The sequence below is a fragment of the Pinus tabuliformis genome, chromosome 3_2 (assembly GCF_031772625.1).
Source record: "Pinus tabuliformis cultivar Carrire ecotype Pingquan chromosome 3_2, CPIR1, whole genome shotgun sequence".
Taxonomy (NCBI): domain Eukaryota; kingdom Viridiplantae; phylum Streptophyta; class Pinopsida; order Pinales; family Pinaceae; genus Pinus; species Pinus tabuliformis.
The window spans coordinates 677,267,069-677,286,859 of record NC_142302.1 but is presented as its reverse complement, the minus strand read 5'-3'; the positions used below and the strand labels follow the sequence as shown (position 1 = coordinate 677,286,859).

General features: G+C 36.7%; 1 protein-coding gene across 1 annotated transcript in view; it reads left to right on the top strand.

Moving 5' to 3' along the window:
• Positions 1–6,182: 6,182 nt before the first annotated feature.
• The window catches only part of LOC149182457 (kinesin-like protein KIN-12D), a 303,163-nt gene continuing 289,554 nt past the window's right edge, over positions 6,183–19,791 (top strand). Inside the window, exons 1-3 of the mRNA XM_089414561.1 lie at positions 6,183–6,645; positions 6,771–6,926; positions 7,122–7,205. Of these exons, the coding sequence (XP_089270687.1) occupies positions 6,331–6,645; positions 6,771–6,926; positions 7,122–7,205 (555 nt within the window). The 5' untranslated portion in view covers positions 6,183–6,330. The remainder of the gene's footprint in view (positions 6,646–6,770; positions 6,927–7,121; positions 7,206–19,791) is intronic.

Genomic DNA, 19,791 nt, shown 5'->3' with positions numbered 1-19,791 from the left:
GTCCCCATACATCTCTATGCACAAGATCTATTTTTCACTCTTTTTTTTTCCAACTCTGATAAATTTCACCCTCTTTTGCTTTCCATAAACACATTTTTCATAGAAATCCAAAGCAACATGCTTTAGACCCGACAACAAATTTCTTGAGTGAAGAATATGCATTTCCTTCTCACTCATGTACCTGAGCCTATGATGCCAGAGTGTTGTATCTTCTCCTGTGGAGGTTAAATCATTAATGAAATTAGAAATACTATTGCATAAATACAATGTACCAACCTTTCTCCTTTTGCTATTACCACGGTTCCTTTAGTGACCTTCTAGGTTTTGTCTATAAAAATAGTTACACAACCTTCACGTCCCAATTGCCTTGTTGAGATTAGAATTTTCTTTAGATCTACAACATGCCTTACCTCCTTCAATAGCCATTGGTTTCCATTTTTCTTTTTTTAAAAACCTTACCCATTCCAACAATTCTACAGGGTTTATCATCACCCAAACGAACCTGTCCAAAATCTCCTTGAACATAGGCATGAAAATGTTTCCTTTCAAGTGTGACATGGAATGAGGCCCTTGAAGTTACCACCCATACATCAATAATACTCTCTAATGAAACAATCAAAGCATCTTGCAACACATCACCTTTCACATTCACTTCATTATTGTTCTCTTGTTGTCCATCTCCTTCTTTTCCCTGCTGATATTTGCAGTCTTTCTTCAGGTGTCTTTTCTTCCCACATTTCCAGCACGCTATCCCTGATATGGATTTGGATCTTCCTTTTGTTGACTTACTGTGATTTCTTAGGCTCCTTCCTCTTTCCATTTTTCTTCCTCTAATCTCTGCAGTCAAAGCATTACTTGATGTCTCACTGGCACTTTTCCGTCGCATTTCCTCACTAAGGATGGTACCAACAACATCATCAAATGTTAAAGTATTAGATCTAGAGACATAGTTACTAATGGCCATAGCTAAACCATTCCAACTTTCTTGTAATGAACACAAAAACAATAGAGCCCTAACTTCATCATCAAAATTTACCCTTATAGAACTTAACTGACTGGTAACCATATTAAAGTCATTTAAACGATCAGCAACAGGTCCACCTTATGACATCTTCATATTAAAGAAACGCTTAATAAGAAATACCTTATTTGAGGTTGAGGAATTTTCATATAATTTTTCCAAGGCCCTCATTAGACCTTCCGTTGTTGCTTCCTTTGAAATATTGATGGCTATCGATGCCGCCAAGCATAGCCATATTGTTCCTAATGCTTTTCTATTAAGAATCTCCCATTCTTCGTTCGACATACTTGTCGACTTATTTGTCTTTCCATTCAATGGTAGGTATAGATCTTTCTGATACAAATAATCTTCCATCTACATCTTCCACAACTGGTAGTTTTGGCCATTAAATTTATTAACGCTAAACCTACCATCTTCTGGCATTGCTCCCACTCAAACCATGAACCCTTCTGTCCTGCGAGTTTATCAGCCAAATACACCTTCGGCTCTGATACCCGTTGTTAGAAATTAATTACCAAAGCAATGAAATACAAAAATATTGCATAAACACAAATACATAAATGCACAGAACAAGAGAGACACAGATATACGTGGTTCACCCAATTTGGGCTACATCCACGGAGAAATAGTCAATCCTTCCTTTTATATTATCTAGTAAAATGAAGAGATACAACCTACAACAAATCCACTATAATTTCCTCTTCGCTCTCACACAATCTCCTCTCTCTTTCTCGCTCAGAATAATAATCTACATCCGCAATACAGTTCCCTCATATAAACCAAAGGGTTTCCTTTTAAGGCAGCAAAACCCTAAATTAAACATAACTTCTATCGTCAGATCATCCGCATAATGAATGACCCAGATTGACTATGAAATTAAAATATTTTACAAGGCGAATTTTCATCTATTTATAGCCTTGGGGGCGTTGCCCCCGAACCCTCACTAAGGGGGGCCTCCAAACATGCAGTTACCCCCTTAGACCCCCCAGGTAGGAATAGTCAGGGGGTGGGGGGTAAGCCCCCCCATGCCTCCCCATCTGGGATTGGGATCCAAACATGACTGAAACAAGACCTCTGAATCAGGAAGATAATATGTCTCCACATCCAACATGTTCTAGTCTCGATAATTTGTTGGGAAAAACATAATGATGGGTATCACTACTGATTAATTAATGGCTATGGAAATTGGCAAAGGAAGAGTGGAAATAATTGACATTTATTTATGAAAATAAAGGAAAATAGGAGAAAATGAAGGTGAAGAGACGCAAATTTGCATGAGAGGGAAATTGAAGGAAAAATGAAGGGAAATGAAGAAAATAGAGGCCTAATGATAAAAATACTTATGAGGACTGTTCACAGCTTTTGCTAGTTAAGATTTTGTCAGTTCAGTCTTGGAGCTCTCATTTCATTCTGTCATTCTCTCACACTCTTGCACACTTAGAGTATTCTTGGAGCATTCTTGGAACACTTTGGCATACATTGGATTTGGAGAAAGAAGGCAAAGAAAGCAGGAAAGTGCAAGGGAACAATTGGATCAACAACTATAACTAGATTTCTTGGCAGGTAACAGGTTGCATGTGTGATTTCCTTGTTGATCTATAGATGCATGGTATATGCATGTTTTTCTGGTTATGTGTTGTCATTTGCATGGAAATTTGCTTTGATTGATAGTGGTTTTAGCCTTCCCTTTCCATTTCCAGGATAACCATGGTGTTGTGGGTTTTTCCACTTGATTATGTTTTGATTAGTGCTCATAATTCCTTATGGATGTAGGTTGGAACAAACGCTTTGGAAACCCTGAAACAACTTGGGTTGAGTTACTAGTCCCAGAGCCTAGGTTGGGACAAACACTTTAGAGCCCTTGGTGGGTTGAGTTACTAGTTCCTGGAGCCCTCGACAACTTGGGTAGAGACCGATCTGGTTGGTCTTAGTGATGTTTGATACTAGAGGTGGAATCATTATGGTTGAGGGTTGAGGTGGTTTGGCCTCTGGAAGCCCTGATTGGTTTTGTCTTGGTTTAATCCATGAGATCCCACATTCACGCTTGGAATATGGCGCTGGGGTAATTGGCTAAAAGAGAGATTTGGTTTAGCTCAATCTAGGGTTGAGTGGTACGTGGAAGTCCCTGACTTGGTTGTTATTTTAATATGTTAATACGAGACATTTTCCTATTGTGATCTATGAGCATTGTAATGATATGTTAGTGATATTATAGTTGAGTTGCCATGATTTCCATGCAGGTTATTTTCTGGTTATATGCTAGTTATATGACAAGTATTATCTATAACTCTTGTCATGAATTACTTAGTTTTTGATTAGTTGATGAATGTATGGACTAACAAGCGTTGTTGAAGCTATGTGGAGAGGGGATATAGCCTTCTTGGTGATTCTCAAATGAATCTCAGACTATTATAACTAGATATGACCTATAACTTACATGTTTTCCATGTGTTTGATGAAATGTCTAATGTGTAATAAGCAGTCTAGGTCAAGTTCTTGATTCGATTTTAAATGTTTAGTTGTGTCACCATGTTAATAATGATTTGGAAAGTCTCAGGTAGTTCTGGGCAGTGGGCTGGATGTTGGCATGGAATTATGGCTCAGATCTAGGGACTGTAGCCTCTAAACTAGGCAAGTTGGGTCATATCTGCATGGAGGTAATGATGTGCATACGTTTGGAGGCCTATAATTGCACCTTGGCCTTGTCATGCATGCAGTTTGGGGTCTAGGTCAGTGAAAAAGAGCCCTAGCTTAGGGTTTAGTCATCTGGGGTGGTCCTTTGGCCCTTGAGTGTCCTATAGCTCTGACGAATGATGTTAGTTGTCTTTTTGTCGTCAGTTTGCAAGCTCCACTTCCTTCATTGGAGTTTGAAGGTTGGGTCATGTGATAGTAACTCTTTGCTCTCATGTTTACCCTCGCAGACCCGTGAAATTGGGTAAAGTGGGAGGGGGCGTTACAATAAGGAACAATGCGATGAAGGGAAGAGGGATTTCAGGGGAGGGGATAGGGATTAGAATTATTTCTAAGAAGAACCATGTTCAAAAATGAAAGGGCCTAAGAAATAACCAAACATAAGAGACCATATAACAATTATGGGATTGGTCAATGTCTTTTAAAGCCATTGATTTCTAACAAGGTCTCTTCCAATGAGCATGCTTTATTAGCTTTTGTAGATTGGCTTCCTCATTGTTAGCTCTGAGAATATGATAAAACTTCTTAGAGTGAAAAAAAACATCGAGCCTTCTAATCCTTTGGAGGACCAAGCCATTATCTTTCAGACATTTCTCTTTATTAAGGTACTGAATTGTAAACAAAGAATCTCCTAAAAAAATGATATCTTCCACGCCTTTGACTTTTGGCATGCGTACTCCTTGTAGGAGTCCATACATCTATGCTTGGTTTTTGGGTTTCCTTCCTAGGCACCATGAGAATTTTACTTTCGTTGTTCCCTCAGGATTGTGTAAACACCCCCCCCCTCCTGCTACACTTTCATATATATATTTTAAAAATTATACAATTTAGACTAAGTTATGCTATGTGAACGCACACATACCTCTTAAGATGTGCACAAATTTGCAAGGACAAATATTTAATTTAATGGAAAATTGATAGATTATACAACACTAATTTTTTTGGCAAAAACTATCATTAGGACAACAACATAATTCTCCACAAATTGTCTTTTTACTCCAAATCAAAATTCACAACACTTATATGAATTTTTAGGGCTTCAATTTGATAAAAGATTAAACTTTTGAAATTTCATTGCCACATTTGGCCCAAAAGTGTAATCCATCTTCATGCATTCACCCTTATACTAGTTCAATCACATAAATTGAACCAACATGTCTATTGGGGAGGGCCAACTTGGACAAGGGTTAAATAAGATTTTTTTTTTTGACTTGAAAAATTAATCTCCTCAAGGAGTTAGAGGGCATGCAATAACTTATTAGAAGGGGCTCTTTAAGCCTACACTATTTTTTTTTTTAGCTATCACCATTTGACATCAATAACAATTAATTTTTTGAAAAGACTTATAAACATATTATTATTATTTGATAATATTCACATTTCAAGAATGTCTTTCGAATTAATCACATTATTGTTTGTTGGTCAATGTTTCAAACCATCTATTGTGGTTCATCTTTAGGATTATTGTTTGTTGGTCAATGTTTCGAACCATTTAATGTGGTACATACATTAGATGGTTCGAAACATTAACCAACAAACAATAATGTGATTCATCGGAAAAACATTCTCAAAATCAATATGGATCACAAAAGTAGGAAATCAAACAATATTCACATTCACAATTTTATTTTTTCTATTATTAATGCCAAACCAATTTTTTCACATGACTGAGTATCCTAATGCATTTAAAGAAATGAATACTCAACTTGTTCTTATTGTAACAATATACTTTTACACTTTAAAATGACATTGTATACTATTAGACATTTTAGAATTTATTGTAACATCATTTTTGCACTTTAAAATGACATTATTTAAATATTAGACATTTTAAAGTTTTTGGTGACATAAACCGTTTTTTTTTGAATTTTAATTGTTTAAACTGAATTTTTATTGTAACATATTCAACACCTTCTTAGAAAGGTGGTGGCTAGTCCTGTGCAGATCAATCTATTAAGCTAATTGTAGAAATATTTAAAATACATTGTATATATTATATATATTATATATATGTCACATCAATCGACATCAGTGATCAAATACACAAATACGCTGCACAGCAGCATCACAAATGGGGATCGAGGGAGCGTGTCAGCCGTCAGCCCTGCCCTTGAACCATGCACTCGCGTGCAAATATATTCAACACCTTAAAAAACCTCTCAAACACTTGAATTTTGAAGAATCCATAGTGCTGCTGAATATAACTGCTAAATTAAGTCCAAAATAGTGCTTCTGACTATAACTGCTAAATTAAGCCAAAAATAAACCAGGAAAACCTCCAAAAACCTCTGACAAATAAACTACATATAAAATTCTATATTTATATATATTTTTTTATTAAGTAAGTTTTCTTAAACGGAAAAATGGTATACATATTTTATTATTAATGACTGTTTTAGTCTAAATGAAACTATTATGAAAATTATGCAAACACCATGTGGCCTGTCCTGTCCGAACATTTTTCCATCATTTGGCGGGAGAAGGTGGCAAGTATACAATACCCTTTCAAAAAAAACCCCGCTATGTGTTAGAAGTCCTCTGGATGCATTGAAGTTTGATTCAGAGAATTCGGATTCTACTTTCAATTTGCAACGGACTCAATGCATCTGTGAGCCGCGATGTCGAATCGTCCGAGGAATCCTTTGCATTCGTACTCGGCCTCTTGCCCGGCCGCTAAAGGACGCACAGGTCTCCGCAGGGCCGATAGCGATGGCGATTCAATCAGCCGCGCGGATTCTTCCAGCACCGGAAGCTTCGATAATCCTCCCGGAAACATTTCTAACGTTAACAGCAAGTCCACCCCTACGTCTCTGTCTCGATCGCAGAGCTCCGGAAGGCTAAACAGTCCCCAATTGCTTAAATACGAGTGCCAGGATGCCCCTCATTTTGATCTTCAAGAAGATGTTCATCGTGTCGCCGACGCCAACGTGCAGGTTCGTTTATTTACTTTCCTCCTCTTTCATTTCTTCGTTTCTCCTGGAAATTGAGGTTCAATTCTGTCATCTGTGCCGGATTTTGGTGTTCATTCATGGGAATTTAAATGCGCACGGTTATTCAGGCTATGATTCGCATCCGGCCGCTCAGCATCTCGGAGATTGGGTCTCACGGCTTCGGAAGATGTATCATACAGGAAAGTGCGCGCGCGTTAACGTGGCTCGGGCAGCCGGAGAGCCGATTTTCCTTCGACTATGTTGCATCTGAGAGTGTGACACAGGTTCGTCTTCTTTTCAGTCGGTGCGTTTTGCACAAATTTACCACCAATCGACGCAGAATGTAACTTCTGAAGTTGATGGAATGATCAGAAGAAGCAGAATGCAGTCTGTGGAGTTGACAAACGATGCCATTTCTTGCAATGGGTGCCCATTCCGAAAATTCCAGGAACATAATCGATTTCGTGTGTTTTCTTCAGGAGGAAGTGTTTAATGTTATCGGTGCCCCGATGGTTGAGAATTGCCTAGCAGGCTACAACAGCTGCATGTTCGCATATGGACAGGTGTGTTATTGCACCTTTTCAATATTTAATATTATTTGGTCTTTTATTTATTATTTTGAATGACATATATATTCTCAAGGAAACCTTCCATGTTTCATCATATTCGATGAATGGTGCTTATGGTAAATAATGTTGTAATAGGTAATATAATCTGTACTTCCAACCCAGGGCAACTCTACTAGACTCGAGTCTGTGATCTCTGAGTGATTTCCACCCAAAAATGGTTCTGTTCAAATCTATCGAGCTAAGTCACTTGGCTAAATGCACACACACATGGCAAGGAATTAGCTCAATTTGTTATTCTCAATGTTGTTGGGTTTTTGGCTATTTTGCTATGGCAAATGCTCGGTTTGAATCTCTGTAGGTGAGGTGTACTAATCTATGGTAACATATTTATTAGGGATGCCATCTAAAGAAAACCTTGCGGGGACAATATAATGAGGATTACAAGCTAATTAACATGTGCTAGATCTGAAATGATATTATGCTACAGTAAAATTACAAATCAACACAGGTTTCATTCAATAATCGCAAGAATAAGTACCATTTAGTGCTCAAGAATGAAATACGATTGCACATACCAATTAAAAGTGCTATGCTTGAGTTACCATTCGAGTATATGCTGAAAATAGGATGAGTTTGTTTCTGTCCACAAATTCCAGAATTTGATTTATAATGGAAAAACATAGCGAATGCATATTTTGGGTGTGGAGAAACAACCCAAAAGTGCCCGAAAGCACTTGGAACAATGAACCTTGGTTGCGTTTGCCGGGGCAATGAAAATAACATGTAAAACGAACCCAAAAATGACAAATTACAAGTATTAATGAATAATAATCATGCAATCAACACAACTTGTAAAAGAGAGGTTGTGAATCCCCTAAGGTTTCATCAAAAATCTCCAAATTGAAATATAAACACAATGGAGCACTTAGGAGATAAATTTCACTATTAGATTGCGTTAGATAAACTTTAGAAACAATCTAGAAATGAAATATCAGCCAGAGTAGGGTTAGAATGCACCTTTTAGGGTCAAACCCTAGCTTTTAGGATTTTACCAATTCTGATTATTCTTTCTGTAGTATAATTTCCAGAATTAGTAAATACTTTAAATCAGCTGACAAAATGTTAGATATCACCTTTGAGCACAGATGTGTTGGGATGTTTTTGCTTCCTCAGGGTTAGAATTAGTCAACGTGCATAAACTCTTGGACAAAATTGTCTAGAAAGATGAAATAAACTGTTAACTTTATGCTGGACAATTAATAAATATTTTTTGTGGGATTTTTCTTTTATAGCTTTTTGTATTTTTATTTTTAACATGACAAGAATAAAATAATTTGGACTTTTAGAGTTTTTTAGTTGGTTGTTGGCAATGTTACCAGACTCGGAATCGGCAATAAATCGGCGAGGCAAAAGAGCAAAGTGTTTTAATCGGATTGGGGAAAAATTGGGAAAAAATCGGTGAATTCAATAAATAAAGATATATACATATTGAATTAAAAAAAAACATTGTTCATTCATATTCAACAAAGCCATGTCCAGACTCCAAACAATGCATAATATCAATAGATGTCCCAAATATCATGAATGAATAAGTATCTCATATATGTTATGAGTCCAAACATGATCCAAAGTACTAAGTCCTAATTCCTTACCAGTGACAACATGAACCAGAAGCATCTCCTTCTGAAAGTTTATAAAATACTGCATACGAATCAGTAAAAACGCAGTAACTGAAATCTCTTGATTGCTGCTGAAATGATACAATAATGGTTTGCCACTGAAATCTTTGACATAGCACACGTTGAAGCTACACTGGAGCACACTGCACACTATGCCTCTATTACACTACGACTCTATTACCTTCTTGATGTATGAGTTGTGGGCCTGAGAAGTGAGAAGTAAGTTACAGACCAACGTTTAATTTTTAACGTAACTAAACCACACAGCAAAAAATGCAGGATCCCTAAAAGTTAAAACCCGTGCTCGCCGAGTTGATGGTTGAAAATCACCTCAGTCACCTAAATCAAAATTAATCGGTGAGTCGCAAGTCAAACTTGGGTTGACCACAAATCAAACTCAGTGAACGCAAGTTTGACTCGCCCAGAGTTGAATCGGATCGTTTGAGGGAAGAGCAGAGTTTGACTCGGGATTAATCGCGAGTTATCGGAGATTCATGTGTCACTGGTTGTTGGAAGTAAGCTTAGTGCCTTGTCTCCACTTAGGGCTTATGGGTTCAAGTAGGATGCCTCTCTAAGATTTGGTTATTTAATGCTTATGGATTATAATAAGAGACAATGGTTTAGACAAGCCATGAAACCTGCTATCACAATTTTAGTCTATAATTTTTAAAGTGCTAACAACGGGAGTGTCAATGATAAATTTGTAATAAATAGGGAAAAACATTGATAATGGGAGTATCAACGTTGTTGTAGTTCTGAAAGTTTAAAAATGCATTGATCAGGAGTGTCAGCGTTATCGTGTGTTTGAAAATAAAAAAAGGAAAATGAGCTGATAACGAGAGTAGCAAGTGCTTTTTTTTGTAAAAATGGCCAGTTAAAACTATGTTATTTCTTGTACAACACAATAATTTCGGGCACGCTTTCCAAACAAATGAGAATGATTTTTTTTAAAACCGAAAGAGGTTTTTGTCTATAACGGACCCATTTAAAAAAACCTCTCTTGGATTTCTAACAACTATCATAGTTTTGGAGTTTCGAAGAGATCAATGGACCCTATTTTTCAAGAATTCGTGAGGAAAAAGCTCATGGACAGTTGTTGACTTGGATGCCACCTCATCAAATTCGACTTGGTGATCCTTATCTCCAGCCATGACTCCAACAACAACATGATCTTTAGATATAGATAGGATTGGAAAGTTTTATATGCATATATTTGAGATGTACACTGCGATTTTTAGACTTTGTAATTAAAGCTTTGCTAGAAACCTATTTTTAGTTAGTTTGTCCTTTTTATAAAGACGGGGACTGTGTAATGAAGAAGGGTTGGAATTTTTTGATAGAACTTTGATATATTTTGTATATAGTTTGACATAAATATAAGCTATTGTAACCAGTGTTATTTGTTCAGAAATTCAGAGATTCAGTGTGATGGTTTTTTGACTTGTCGTCTAGTAATTGTTATGTCTTTTGTTCCATAATCTTTTCCCATATGTCTTCTACATTTTGGAAATTAAGTTATTAAAGTTGAACTCTGTTTATCAGCTCAGTTTTACTAATGCCAAACTGCTATATGTTTTCCACTTAGATATCTTAAACAAAATTCATTAATTGCTCTGTTTTTTGGTATTTATCCCTACTTGCTTCTATCACAACTAAATGATAAATTGTCTAAGAAAGTTGTTGCTACCTTGCCTTTGTATTATGTTCATATAGCTTGTAAGCAGTAACTTGTTGTCAAACAGACTCCATGCCCAATGGTTTTTTCTGTCATTTTCCATACCAACGTTGCTTAAATCCAATTAGATCTAGTCAATGTGTTGAATACATAACTAGTCATTTTGACTGAGTTATAGAAGGGATCCCCCTTCGGATTGAAAGGGCTAGATTTCAATTCAAGAGGGTGGTTAGAGGTTACCTTGGAGTTTTTCCCACAGCTAGGGTTTTCTCTAAGTGATAACATTTTGGCATCGTTGCTGGGGGACGAAAGATACATTCTCCCTGAACGATTTAATTTTTTCGATCAAATCTCCAAGGGCAAACAGAGATTTGGACATCAATTTTGGTTGTGAGATTTTGCTCCAGTGACTCCATTTTCAAGAATCCAGAGTTAGAAGCTTCCATGGAGACTCCATTGTCAATAGGATTCATAGCTCAAGAGTCTCACTGGTGACTCCATTGATTCTAGAATGGCGAGCTCAGCTGCTGATATAGGTACTTCATCAATTGAGATAACAGAGTATGTGCCAAACCCTGGTTCTCTTCAAGGTTTTAAGGAATGGATTAATATGTTTTCCAATGATGAATTGCATGAAGATTTCTCTTCATTTATATCTTCTTTTTTCGATTCATGTAACATTTTTAATCAAGAAGATAAGATTAATTGTTTAGAGAGAATTGTTGAAGAATTTCAGTTAGAACAAGAAGCCTTGTTGATTCAGAGAAAACATTAGGATTTGTCTTATTAGAGTCATTCTGTAGGAAATTCTAATCAACATCAAAATGAAGATATTCTCCTAAAAAGTGAGGCTGAAAATGTATGTGATAGTTTTCTAGATACTTCACATACTTTTTGTTATGATTTGAGTTGTCAACTTGATGAAGGATTGACTGTTGCAAATTCCTATGAAGAACAATGGCTTGTTAAAAATCATTCACACTTAGTTTTTGAAGAAGTAGGAATGGGAGATCAAGAGGTTATTTTTTATTATACAAAGGATTTTGATTTACCCATATATGATAAGTATGATGATTATGATGAGGATGATCAACACAAGCAACCAATAGAATTCCCTTTATCTGGAAGTATTCATTTGCATCAACCTTATGAAAACAATGAGCCATTGTATGACAACTATCAAACAAACTCACAGGAAGGTAGTGAAGAAGATCATAATAAGTTATTAGATCAGTCAATTATGTTTTCTCTACAAGAAAATGTTCATCATCAGTTTCAAGAAAGCAGTGAGCCTGTATTTGACCAAAAGGAGTTTTCTTTTTCTTTCCAGGATCCTGTGGCAGTTTACATGGAGTTAATTTTTATTAAAACATCAGATGCCTTTACCTTCATAAGACAAGATCCAAGGATTGTATATATGAGCTACCAAATAATTTTTTGTTATTATCCTTAGTAATTTTTCCTATCCTATTTTTCCACAAAAATGGATATAGGATACAGTTAAGAGGTTCACTACTTTCGTGGTTACATTGGAGTTTTGATATCACTTGATTTAGAAATGGTTCTTAGTAGCATGGAGTAGGATGTTTTTGAATAAGCTCAACACTCTGAGCATCATTTTGAGCATTTCTTTCAAAAGTTTTGAGTTTAGTTTTCAACATTTTTTCAGTTTGATTTTCAACAGTGAATTTTACAGTACAATTTTCAGTTTCGGCAATGTGTAGTTGTGATTTTTAGTTTGTATAATTTGATTTCAGTCGGTTGCAAGTCAGTTACAGTGTAGGTTGCAAGTTGCAGTTGTTGAGTTGGGATCAACCCAATGGACCAGGCCTCTGGTCTATAGGGGTTCTTGCTACCATCTATGATCAACAACATCCCTGTGAAGCCAACTGTTATCACAATTTTAGTATATAATTTTTAAAGTGCTGACAATGGGAGTGTCAATGTTAAATTTGAAATAAACATAGAAAAGCTATGATAATGGGAGTATCATCGTTATTGTAGTTCTGAAAGTTTAAAAATGCATTGACAACGGGAGTGTCAGCGTATCGTGTGTTTGAAAATAAAAAAAAGGAAAATGCAGTGACAACAGGAGTAGAAAGTTGAAACACATTTTTTGTAAAAATGGTCAGTGAAATCTCTGGTTTTCTTATACAACACAGTTATTTCGGGCACGCCTTCCAAACAAATGAGAACGAATTTTTTAAAAGCAAAAGAGGCTTTTGTCCGTAACAGACCCATTTAAAAAAACCTCTCTCGGTTTTTTAACAACTATCACAGTTTTGGAGTTTTGAAGAGATCACTAGACCTTATTTTTCAGGAATTCGCGAGGAAAAAGCTCATGGACAATTGTTGACTTGGATGCCACCTCATCGAATTCGACTCGGTGATCCTTATCTCCAACCATGACTCTAGCAACAACATGATCTTTAGATGCAAATAGGATTGGAAAGTTTTATATGCATGTATTTGAGATGTATGCTGTGATTTTTAGACTTCATAGTTAAAGCTTTGCTAGAAACCTATTTTTAGTTAGTTTGTCTTTTCTTATAAAGACAGAGATCGTGTAATGAAGAAGGGTTGGAATGTCTTGACAGAACTTTGATATATTTTGTATACAATTTAACATTAATATAAGCTACTGTAACCGGTGTTTCCGGCCTGTTTTCTAGTAATTGTTATCTTTTTTGTTTCATAATCTTTTCCCATATGACTTCTACATTTTGGAAATTAAGTTATTAAAGTTGAATTCTGTTTATCAACGCAGTTTTACTAATGCTAAATTGCTATATGTTTTCCACTTAGATATCTTAAACAAAATTCATTAATTGCTCTGTTTTTTGGTATTTATGCCTACTTGCTTCTATCACAACTAAATGACAAATTGTTTAAGAAAGTTGTTGCTACCTTGCCTTTGTATCATGTTCATATAGCTTGTAAGCAGTAACTTGTTGTCAAACAGACTCCATGCCCAATGGTTTATTCTGCCCTTTTCCATACCAATGTTGCTCAAATCTAATTAGATCTAGTCAATGTGTTGAATACATAACCAATCATTTTGAGTTAGTTATAGAAGGGATACCCCTTTGGATTGAAAGGGCTAGCTTTCAATTCAAGAGATTAGTTAGAGGTTACCTTAGAGTTTTTGCAGCCAGGGTTTTCTCTAAGTGATAACAAAAACCAAGGCCTTACAAGAAAGATTTTCTCAATTTAAGGAATAGTCTTCATCAACAAGATCAACAATGGATTGGACAAGAATACTAAAACCCTTGTCAAGGAGCCTAAACAAGACATGAGATTGAGCACTTGCGAAGGTAAAAAATGAGAATGTGAGAGAAACAAACCCGAGATATCCTGTTTTGAAGTGACAAAGTTGCTGTTCAAATGGATCGATCTTGCTAGCTAGTAGAAGTATTGAACATTCACAAATATATCTTCAATTAACCAAGTAAACTAACCAAGAAAGAGATAGCTCCAAGAAGTTGACACCAAAGCACCAAGAAAGGATCTTTTATTAATGGTTTATGAGAGTAATTTCCAACAATTAACAATAATTTTGAATAAGAGGAGTGCCTATATTTCTAGACGAGTCTCATAACTCCTTTCTATTTTTTATTCCCTAAATCTAGGTCAAGGAAACAATATAAAATGACTTCTCATCCACACAACTCGGTGATTAAGTCAATCAAAATTGGTAAATGATACTTTACATGCATAAAACCTTCACAAAGGAGGTGACGTCACCCTTCTAAGGAGTGCAACTAGCCTTTAGAGTACAATGTTCTCCTTGAAATGCAATGGAGAGGCATCAAAATGTGGTAAGTAATGATCCTTGTCCACTTTAGCTCCTCTAGCTCAAAAAGGTGGAATGACCTCTCCAAAAGTTAAATTAGGTCCTGTTACCACCCAAACTCGCAATCCTGTTAGGTCCTTATGGGAAGCTAACATGGCACCACATAGGACAAGTGCCCATTGTCACCTTGACATGAGTCCCCACTCTTTAGGCCAACTCCTAGAAAGCAAAGAGAGGCTTCCTTGCACTAAAATCTCCTCCACCATAGACTCTCTAGAAAGGAGATTATGGTTGGTGATTTGGGCTTAAAAAGAAGCCTAAGGAAGAGGTGAAGGCACAAGAGAGGAGACACAACAAGAGAGTGATTTTATCTAGTGCGAGTGGCTTAGTAGATTGAAGTTCAGAGGAGGAAGACTACAAGAGGATTTAAGGGCGTATAAAGGAGGCCGAGTTGCTGGAAATTGCAGGGTCGAGTTGCTGAAGAGAGAGGGAGGTCGATTTTATTAGAGAAACCGATTTTCCAATGCCAAATTTCCTAAGGTGTAGTGGCAACTCTAAGGGAAGACATAGGGTCGATATGTTTGCAAATTGTTGGGTCGAAATTCTCCAGGTCGAGTTCCTTCAGAGGGCGATTTCCAGGAGGCTGAATTCCTTGGGTCGAATTCATTCAGTAGAGGTTGAGTTACAGGTTCTAGTAAATTTATTTTTCCTTGTAATTTTCTCTGTTGAAAACCCCAATTTTCCATATTGATGAATGATGGAGAATTGTTGTGGATATTTATCTGTTGCAATATGTGATTGATCTCTCCTATTTTCTATTTTTCGGAGCATATATTTCTAGAGGTTAAGATAACAATGATTTTATTTTTCGGTAATTCTGATTCATAATTTATTTGGTTAAATAGATTGCTGGAAGAAATAATTTCCGTGAGAAAATAAATCTCGGCTGGTGTTAGGATATTCAACATCACCACATAGATCAATGGAGTCTAGGATACAAACCAAAACCTAGAACAATCTAAAAGGAAAAACTCAATTCCAACACAATAGGAAAAAATGACCTACATGCCCTAGGGTTTAAATTAGGGTTCTTGATTCTCTAGGAATTCAAGGGAGAAGAGTTAACCTACTCTTATCCTCAAATATCTAGATATTGAAGATAAATTCAACAAGGGACATGCACACAAACATCAAATTATCCTACTTAACAAGATTAGCAACAATTTTTGTGAAAAATATCCAAGCACAGCAAATAAGCCAACTTACAATACATGCAAGATCTAAGGTTCACCAAGAAATACTTTGTCAAGTGCTCAATCCACAAGAAGATAAACCCTAGGCCTCCATTGTGCACTAACTCAAGAGAATTTAATGCAAGATAAATGTGTGTTTTATGATCCAATTGAGGAATTCAACTAGCTCGGTTCCTTATTAAGAAGGATAGAAGAGGCCACAATACCATTAATTCACATAATGTGGTGCTAAGGTCACATGCCAATCAACATAATAATCATATCAACTCAAAAACATAACATCAAGCCTTTATTTAAGCCACACATGTGAGCTATAAGGCAAAATAATGGTGTGATGTCATGCTCTAAGCAAGTCTCTCTCTTATCAAAAGGTGTAAGGGGCACCTCAAAATGTGCTAATCATCAACAAGCCATCTCCATGGTCCAAGGAAAGTGGTCCATCATCTCCATGACCCCATGCATTGTGGGCACACACATCACATATCCAATCTCTAAAAAGGCAACTTCCTCAATCCAGAAGGTGTACGAGCTGCTCCAAAGGGGTCTTCCCACTAAGTTATCATCATCAAACCATCATCCATAAGGAAACACCCATAAAGAAGGGTACAAAACCAGCTTGGGGGTGTCATGTGGGGTCTTGTGGGTACATCATCTATGTAGGCAACATCCCAACTCTAATGCTTAGCGTCCAAGGTGCTGGAGGAAGAGGATGACATCATCTATGTTGTTGAATCATCATATGTCCCAAGGTCCTTCAAAAGTGTGCAACAACTTGCTTGGAAGTGCTCTAGTGGAGTCACATGTGGGTTAGACATCCTCTATGAAGAAGACACTTGTGGAGGTGAGACACATAGGGACCATCAAACAAGGAGATAAAGGAACTCTGAACTATGACAGATAGATAAAGACCATGATGACATGGAAGACTCTAATGCTATAAACAAACCCTTTGGAGGGTGAAGATGAAGTACAAGCAAGGCCTATCATGAAGATTGAAGACATAGCAACAAACAGAGAGAACTTGGCATTGATACACTACAATGAAATTTCATGTTACAATTGCCAAATTGTAACTCTTCAAAGTGTCAACACAAGAGTGTTGTTTTGTCTCATGTATTTTTGCCACATTGTAATACCTTGACTGTGCAATTTTAACCAGACAGTAATTGGAATTAAAAAATGTAAATTGCAGAAGAATACCTGGACAAAATTGAAGGTGTTTTTCACTGTGGTTGTTCCCGTTGCTGTAGTTACCAAACTACCTTTACCTCCCAGCCTATCTAGGGTCTACCTGTACGGTCCCTAGATTAAGAAGACAAATCTTTTAGCCCTCGTGCCCAAAAACTCTCTTCCCCAAATAAACTCCCCAAACTCCCCAAAATCTCCTGTTTCCCCAAACAAACTCCACACCCCTTTCCCTTCGTGCTCCTTTCTATTTCTATATATCTACTCCTTGGCGATCACTGCTTTCTCTACTAGCGGATCCGCCACTCTTTTACATGGTGACACCTTTAATCCTCTTGTAACGTGTAATCATATTCACTTAAGGAATTGGTATATTGACATGTGTGTTAGTTTTATCTTTAAAATTTAGAATTCATTTTTTATATCAATACCTTTGGGCCATACTATGTACTATAATTTGATTTAATTTATCATCTGACAATTTATTAATATATTTTATTATTTCTTTTATATATTCTGGGATATATAAATATATAACCATATTTATAATTGACTTTAAATTTTACATTTATTCTTATAAGCATATTTACTTTATACTTTAAATTTATATCATTGAAATTACTTAGGGTATTGCTTATTAATTATGATGCGCTGAGCAATATGTGTGGTGATGGGTAAGGGTGTAACTTCTATTTGAAGGAGTGTCGTGATTTTGAACATTTATAGTTAATTTAGAATATATACTAGTGTAGTGCACGCGATACATGCATATGTAGCTATCATATACATGCATTGTATGCATGCTAATATTCTTATGCTCCTCATATTAGAGGTGGGTCATTACACACATTATTGGTGGAAATTAATTATGTAATTTAGAAAATTGGAAAATGAAAATGTGTGGAAGCCCAAGGGTCACACATGGAATGTGAAGAGTCACTAGGAAGTCCAAGAGTCATGTAGGAGCTCAACATTCATATGGGAGCTCACCATTCATATGGGAGGTCAAGAGTCACATGGGAGGTGAAAGGTCACCTCATTTGTTATAAATAAACCCTCATCGTTGAACCAAAGGAATTTTCACCTTGGCTTCTCAAGCTGGGCATAGGAGAGAAGTTCATTAATTTTCACCTTGGCTTCTCAAGCTAGGCATAGGAGAGAAGATCATTCTTTTGAGGAGCAAGTGGTGGCTTAACGTTCCACTATTGGAGCTAGTGATGCAACATTGTAATTGTGTATCTTGGAACTTTCACTTAATGATTTGAAGCTCTCATAGCCGACGCACTTTCATGCATGTATCGTGAATGTTGTAAGACTATTCTTTCATGTTTGTGATGTATGTTTGTGTTTTATATGTGCTAAAGAAAATAAACTATTTTGTTGGCTTCGATACACATCTTTGAATTGCACGTCCTTATTTGCTTTCATGATCGTTATTACTTTGTGAACTATTGTGCAAGTTAATTAACGATTCTTTCTAGATATATGTGTGTGTCTTTATTAGGATAATACTATTACTTTTCTTCTAAAGGCTCACCGTTTCTCTTTCCTCTCTATGAAAGTACCTTGTACACATTGCAATTGTTTGTTTCACAAAAGCTTACTTGCTTATCTCAAAAGTATATGCAAGCTCTCTTATGTTGTAAATTGCAACTAAGGCAAATCTTTAACAATATAATAATGGCAGCCGGGCCTATTTCTCAGATGGGGCTCCTATCCCAAACGATGCGAGGTCTAGTTGGGACTTCATATCAGGGAGACCCTCTGTACGTTGGCGGTGTTATCACTCAAACTAGCAGGGGTCCTAAAAGGGGATCCTAGAGGGGCAATTGCTAGGTCAAGGGCAATAATGGAGCAATAGCCCATTGTCACCTTAGCTTAAACTCCCTACTCCTTGTAGACTTTCACTGATGGGAGGAGACTCGGTATGAAGGGAATCACCTAGATGAATTGGTTAATAAAGTGAAAAGAGTGATTCATAAGAGGCATATTCACAAGAGAGGCTAAATATATAGCTTGCTTGCCCAAGAGGCAAGATGAAAGGGTCTATAAGAAGGGCCAAGAGGGTCTTAGGGGCTAGGTTTAGGGAATGAGACTTCTTGAGGAGGGACCTAGTCCTAAAAACCCATATGAAGACTTGGTTTCAAAATGGTCTTTCAAGAATTACCTTCGAAAAGTTATGGGACCACAAAGGACCAAGTGGACCCCAGGTTAGGTCAACGGGATAGGATTGAGCAACCAGTGGTGTGCTTGACCTAATTAGGGAGGAGAATGGGATCAAATGAAGATTTTTCAACGAAAGGTAATGCAATGATCCCAATGAGGTCACTAGCCAAGGGAAACCTAGGGCAGGAAATGGTCCTTGAGCTAGGTCTCGCAATATCTCGAGATCCCACTGTCAGATTTGCTTCAAATTTGGAGGGACTCTAGAGTAAACTCCAATGTAGTCGTGGACCAAAAATCGAAGTGTTTGGATGGCTAGATTGTGAGATAAATGATGCCCTAGGTGACCTATGTAGGATAGGCCTAGAAAAAGAGGGAGAGGTGATAAAGACTATGCTTTTGGTGATCACCTATGGATGACCAGTGCCTATTCCTTTGGGAGAAATGGAGTCAAGATGATTCCAATGCTTGGAGTGATTTCACTTGGTCAAGGAGGCCTCTAGAACAATTTCGCATGACAATTAGGGCATGAGAAAAATTGCTTCAAGGTCTTTATACTTCGATGTGCAATATGTGATGAATTTTCAAGATAAATTTCAATGAAATATCTCTAGGAACATTCACTTATTCAAAAATGGCCCATAACATGATGCAACGTTAATAAAAGACAAATTTATACCCTTTCATCCAAGAAAAAAGCAGCAAAATTTCGCCCTACTATAGCGAAAATCCCAACACCATTTATGTGACATAGTAAAGAATGACAAAATAGCATTAAAAGAGCACTTACATGTGAGAACAAGTATATCCAATCATCATCATATGCCGATAT